General features: G+C 32.0%; 2 protein-coding genes across 2 annotated transcripts; one reads left to right on the top strand and one right to left on the bottom strand.

The window, feature by feature from the left end:
• The first annotated feature begins 184 nt into the window (after window positions 1-184).
• LOC108571349 (dual serine/threonine and tyrosine protein kinase-like) lies at window positions 185-3,266 on the top strand. Its single transcript, XM_017933365.1, has 3 exons — window positions 185-308; window positions 383-2,815; window positions 2,890-3,266. The coding sequence occupies exons 1-3, from the start codon at window positions 185-187 to the stop codon at window positions 3,264-3,266; spliced, it is 2,934 nt and encodes a 977-aa protein (XP_017788854.1).
• An 897-nt stretch (window positions 3,267-4,163) lies between these two features.
• Window positions 4,164-4,797, bottom strand: LOC108571385 (COMM domain-containing protein 7-like). Its single transcript, XM_017933405.1, has 2 exons — window positions 4,687-4,797; window positions 4,164-4,339 (listed from the first exon to the last, which is right to left on the bottom strand). The coding sequence occupies exons 1-2, from the start codon at window positions 4,733-4,735 to the stop codon at window positions 4,164-4,166; spliced, it is 225 nt and encodes a 74-aa protein (XP_017788894.1). The 5' UTR covers window positions 4,736-4,797.
• Between the last annotated feature and the right edge of the window lie 1,570 nt (window positions 4,798-6,367).

Below are 6,367 nucleotides of genomic sequence, written 5' to 3'. Positions count from 1 at the left end.
TCCTATAAATTATTATAAATAAATATAAGAAAATCAGTATTCATAATTTATAATTCTATATAAACTGATGTTTTAATTGCAAAATGTCATGAAATGATAAAGACATGTTAAACCAGAACACAATATTTTTATTAGGGTATGACAGATTGTGCGGTTCCCAGATTTTAAAAATAAGACTGAAAAAATGGTAAACGAATTACCACAAGAGTTTAGGAGGTACCAACGAAATCGAAACCAATTACAACATATTCTTGAAGAAACTCAACGTGTATTGGAAGTAATTAACTTAGAAAACTTCTTTCCTGGAAGTAAATATTAATAAGTAAATTTCATTTTAGTTAATTTAGGATACCATTGTATCTAAAAATATTCTTTCTTACAGAAAATATTATTGAAGATTTACTACCTCCTTTAACATTGGACAGAATTATACATATTTTATCAAACTCTCCAGCTATCGTAATTCTTGGACAAGATAGTAAAGCAAAGGCAGCATTAGTTAACAGTTTAATATCTACTGATGTTTTGCCAGTATGTAATGGATCATGGAGATGGATCAGACTTAGTTATGGACAAACAAAAAATATCACTCTTACATTAGGTTTAGAATATGAGATGGTACAAAAATTACAAGTAAATGAAAAACCTTGGATTACTCTTCCAATTGAAGATATAACAGAGTCTGCTAATGAAGACATAACTTGTCCAACAGTGCTTGAAGTTAAGCTTGATCAACTTATATTAAAAAATGGTGTACAAATATTTATTGCTCCAAATAATGGAGCAGTAAAAACTCTTGCAAAAGGATTATTATCTATTTTACCAATATTTTTATATGCACTGGGTGATCAGCCCTTAACAGAGCAAAATTTGGAAGAATTACAAGATTTAAAAGAAACATATCCCATGAACCCTGTACTTTTTATATCATCTTTGGGAAATATCTCATTGACTAATATTGATGCTGAATTGACTGAATCAGAACAACATAGACTTCAAAATCGACTAAACTCTAACGATTGCACATCAAATAAAACTGATAATGATGGCCTTGACTTTGACCAAATGAATTCACTTGGTTTAACATGGTTGGATCAACTGACAAATTTAGGATTTCTTGGAATGGAAGAATCTGTTGAAGTTGATCAACTATCTTGGTTGGGTGGTGGACAATGTATTAGTTCTAGTGACCTAATAGATTCATGTAAAAAAACAGATCGAATTTTATATTTCGTTCATGAATGTTTACAAACTTACCTCATCAATGCCAGCACCTATTTAAACGAAGTACATTCAAGTAGTTTGCGAAAATTTATTTTAAGTGCATTTGATATGGCACGTAAAATTCAAATAACTCCAAAAAGGATACAGTATGCTCAGCAAAAGGAAAACGAATTATATGCCAGTTTAATGAAAATTGTTAATGAAAATCAAGAAGAACTGACTGAATTAATACAAACTATCATTCAAGATATGAAAAATGCCGTGTTATCGTCTAATAATGATATGCGTTCACATCGAAATATCTATTTCAATGGTACCGAGAGGGCAGAATGGTCCGCAACCGTTAGAGCTGCAACATCTGAAATTCAGAGACTGGTGCTTGGTCGTTTAAGTGAAAAAGTTGTAAAGGAACTTGTAAATTCTGTCAATTGCTTGCGTGAAACTTTTGTTGGTACATTGCAACGTTGTTTATTAAGTCTTGAAGAAGCATACGAACGCGATAACTGTTTACTCGCTAGTGATGCTTTAAAAGAAATCCTTTCAGCTGCATATAATGTTAAATTGCATCATTCGTCGCCATCTGTAGTACATTCTTTTTTAGAAAGATTGAGACAACTTTTTAAGTCTTTGCCTCTGCCATGGACACCAACTCCAATTTTAGATGTAAATTGGAGTAGAAAAGTTACTATTGAAATACTGAATTCTTTATCAGCAGCAAGATTGGCCAGAACAATATCAATGCAATTCAGAGACAAACTTAAATCTTCACATGATTCATTTCAAGCAGCTATCAGATCTTTGGACAATTATTATTCTGGAAATTTGGAAAGAACAGAAGAACAAAGAATAGCTATTAGAAAATATCACGCACCTAGATTAGCTAAATTAGCATTAGAATCAACATCAATGCTAGACGCTATTCGGTATGGTATTCCTCATTGCGGTAAAGAAATTGGTCGCGGTCAGTATGGAGTTGTATTTGCTTGTGATGGCTGGGGTGGTTCATCAGGTCCTTGTGCAATTAAATCAGTTGTTCCACCAGATGAAAGGCACTGGAATGATTTGGCCATGGAATTCTACTACACTAGATCTATTCCTGATCATAAAAGGATAGTGAAACTCAGAGGATCAGTCATTGATCAGTCCTATGGTGAAGGTTTTTGTTTTGGATCTGCAGTTCTCTTAATAACAGATCGTTTGAGTCGTGATTTATATTGTGGAATTCGTGTTGGCTTATCTTGGCCAGAACGTATACAAATAGCAATCGATGTTTTGGAAGGAATACGTTATCTTCATTCTCAAGGACTTGTACATCGAGATATTAAGTTGAAGAATGTTCTTCTCGATACCGAAAATAGAGCCAAACTAACTGATCTCGGGTTTTGTATCACAGAAGCTATGATGTCAGGAAGTATTGTTGGAACACCCGTTCATATGGCACCCGAGCTTCTTTCTGGTCATTACGATAGTAGCGTCGATGTATATGCATTTGGAATTTTATTTTGGTATATATGTGCAGGCCATGTTAGATTACCATATGCTTTTGAGCAATTTCATAATAAAGAACAGTTATGGACCAGTGTAAAGAAAGGTAATTATTGAAAAAGTTTTTATATTTTTAATCTTTTTATACCATTTTTTAAGTATTGCTTTAATTATTACTAGGTATACGTCCAGAACGACTACCTTCTTTTGACGAGGAATGTTGGAAATTAATGGAACAATGCTGGTCTGGAGAACCATCTAAACGACCCTTACTTGGAGTTATTCTACCAGTGTTAGAATCTGTTCAACGAAAGGCAGAAAGAGGCAAGTCCTTACAACAGCTCTCCACGCAAAAGTTACAGGAAAGTTCGTCATTAGATTCAAAAAATCCTGCATTAGCATTAGCAGAACCTCATAATCAAAGGGGTGCTGTAATTAGCCCATTTCCAGCAAAACGTAGGGCATTAAGAACTGTAAAACATCCTGTTTTTCACATGACCAATTTATTTCAAACAAGTCTATGTTCTAATTTGTATATTCAAATGCGAGAATTCTAAAAGCATTTTGTACTTTTTACTTTGTATTCAAAATTTTTAAACAACGATCTGGCTATATTGAATCTCAAGTTAAAACATTTTTATAAAACTAATCATCGCTTTTTACTGCACGTATTTAACCCTTTTTCGATAGTATTTAAAATGCAGTATTAATTTGACGAGCTTTTTATTAGTGTTCAATTTAAAACAAAATTTTTTATTGTATATTTATCTCTTTAGTGAAAATAATAACAAACTAGTTGAATTATGTAAATATAATGTATAATTAAGTAATTGTGATCACTATTTAAATTTCTTTTTATATTAAAAACATAAGGAACTGTGGTACTTAGTTAATTACACATGTAATTGGTCTGATGTACACTAATGATACAGAACTTTCAAAGGACAAAATGAAGAAGTTTTGGACGTTATACTTATTACATATGTGGATTGATACCTGATAATTAGAAAAAGTTTGTTTATACGAAGAAAAAAAGAATAAGATTGTATATCATTGTTGAAAAATAAATAAAGTTTCCCATTTTTTTATTTACCATTTTAATGTTATCATAACTTTCTTTCAAGTATCTAATTCTTAAGGTCTTGGATCTTCTAATAATTATGTAAATGCCGAATTCTATGTATTATTTACAAAAGTTTATATTATTTTCAGATGAGAGATTTTTCAAAACAGAACCTACATGAACCTTTGGATGGAATTTAAAAATGTGATAATGTTGAGATATTTTTATGACTTGACAAGAAATATTGTAACATAGATTCTAAATTACCGTAATATTATAATTAGGTAATTCTGTGGAAACATGTAAATATATGGAGATAATATACAAACATATGTAACAAATATTTTTTTGAAGGATTAACCAACTTTTAACGTACTATTTAAAACAGTGCTCAAACTAGTAAATCAAGATTACATTTTGCTTTTTCTAGATCATGTAAAAATTGATAAAATTCACTTATTGTCATCTCCACAAAAACATTTTTAGTTTTTCCACATTCTTCCAAATTTAATTTAAGTTGCACAAACGATTTTCCCACATTGTTGGATTCACTACTTGCTGCAGTTACTATAAAAATAATACACCTTATTAGGATTTGAAGTTTTTAAACGAACTATTTTATTTAATGCTATATTATTTTATAAAAAGACACTGTACTGTTGTACATTTAAAGAACCAATCTGTTTTATATCAACGAAACAAGATTTTTTCTATCGAAGATAACCTTATTTACAGACAAGAAATATTACTCATATTTTTATTACGTAGAAAATAATACCGAAGAAGGATTTTACATTTTACAATGTATTAGTTATTTCACAAACAAAAAAAATATGCACTTTGGAATTGTTTTATTTGAAACAGTTAAATTTTTAAAAACAATTTATTTCGATGATTGAGGTTAAGACTCTTACCACCGAATCTCCACGAAACGTCAACTATTTTTGTGATATTTTGAACCATCTTATATGCGTAATTGTTTTTCTTTATTCGTATTTTAATTATTTATGTGTAACGTATTATTAAATGACAGATATTATATCGTTGAATATTACAGCGATCTCTGCAGTTGAAAGAATGCAACAAGTACAGTTTATGACGGCGCGAATACGTGAACTCGCTTGTGTTACGTTTAATGTATTATAAATAAAATGATATTACAAGTGTATTTAGCGTACAATCAAATTAATTGTCACATTAAATTTTCGTTATTTTGTTATACGTTATGTTTAACATAAATAAAATTCGTGCAGAATACGTGTAGAATATTATTGCGCAGTGAAGTGTCGTACAAGTGCATTCAGAACGTTTTAATCTGCTTCCTATATAAATGTTATTCGAACGAGGTTTATCTCACATTTTCACGCTCTGAAGACTCTGATTGTTTCTATAGTTTTATAACTGAAGGAATTGGGTTAATTACACGTATTCAATCACGTCGTGATTTATCGCTCTAACTTTGACCCATACGAAATGATTGCGTTGCTCACGTATCAGAGGGAACGATGAAATATTTCAAATCCTTATCTACGTCGAACGTGTCTAGATGGTTGGTTTCGTGAAAAAAAAAAAAAGGATTGTCGCAGTTACGGCGTGTTTACCAATGACCCAGCAGGTAACCTAGCTTTACTAAATCTTACGAACGTCGTGCACGTTTGTTCGGAAACAAAAACATCCGGAATCAAAGAACACCAGTACACCAGTTCAATGAGAACGTTGAAGAAATATAAATAAAACTAACAGTAATTTACAGGAAAATTTACAGTGGCCAGAGTTTATTCGTTTCACATATGAAACTATAATACGACAGGAAATGATGTTAAATCTTATTTCAACAAGAATATCAAATATAGGTTAGATTCTTCGTATAATACACGCAAATGCAAACTTGACGACGAGTATCAAGTTCGAGAGAGAGAGAATTTTCTCTTTTTTCCCTCTGTTTTTATACATGTGTTCCATTAAAAACGGTAATGAGACTTCTGTGTAGTTTTTCTTTCATCATCGCACCGGAAAAAGCTTCAGCCTAGATTTGCTCTTATTACAATTCTCGAGCATGAGGTTGAAAACACGACCGGGTATTATCAGCTATTGATTGATGCCCGTTAATTGGACTTTTAATTACGTAAGTTTTTGCTTCTCGATGCAATACAGATTATCCGACTGATTGTTCGTCTCTAGATAAAAATAGAAGAAAGAGAAAGAGGAAGAAAATTTCTCTCCTTTTTCTGCACAGTTAGGCGAAAGATTTGTTAGATCTCCCGGAAGTAATAACCGATAACAAATGGAGAAGCCCGCGAAGTGTCGCAGTACTTAATTTAATTCCTGAGGTACCGCGCTCGGTCCAGCAACCGAGCGTCACTGGATTTTTCTAAAGTACAGGTATTTCTTTTAGCTGGATTCGCGCGAGAACGCGTGCGAACATAACAAATATAAATGTCCCTTACCGTATACACCCGGCAAACCGAAAATAATATCCTCAGACATAACCACTTTGGACGATATACGTTATCCTGGACGTTCTTATATGATAAAAAATGATAAGTATACGTCACGGTTTTCAGGGTGAGGAATGGACCACGATTAGAACTTACG

This window comes from Habropoda laboriosa, unplaced genomic scaffold (assembly GCF_001263275.1).
Source record: "Habropoda laboriosa isolate 0110345459 unplaced genomic scaffold, ASM126327v1 scaffold57, whole genome shotgun sequence".
Taxonomy (NCBI): domain Eukaryota; kingdom Metazoa; phylum Arthropoda; class Insecta; order Hymenoptera; family Apidae; genus Habropoda; species Habropoda laboriosa.
Note: the sequence above shows the minus strand (reverse complement) of the source record. Positions and strands in the feature narration are given on the sequence as shown.

Coding starts and splice junctions, on each gene's coding strand:
- LOC108571349 (XM_017933365.1), top strand. CDS start 185: ATGGTAAACGAATTACCACAAGAGTTTAGGAGGTACCAACGAAATCGA. Junction 309..382: donor AGAAAACTTCTTTCCTGGAA/GTAAATATTAAT, acceptor TCTTTCTTACAG/AAAATATTATTGAAGATTTA. Junction 2,816..2,889: donor ATGGACCAGTGTAAAGAAAG/GTAATTATTGAA, acceptor AATTATTACTAG/GTATACGTCCAGAACGACTA.
- LOC108571385 (XM_017933405.1), bottom strand. CDS start 4,735: ATGGTTCAAAATATCACAAAAATAGTTGACGTTTCGTGGAGATTCGGT. Junction 4,340..4,686: donor CGTTTCGTGGAGATTCGGTG/GTAAGAGTCTTA, acceptor TTATTTTTATAG/TAACTGCAGCAAGTAGTGAA.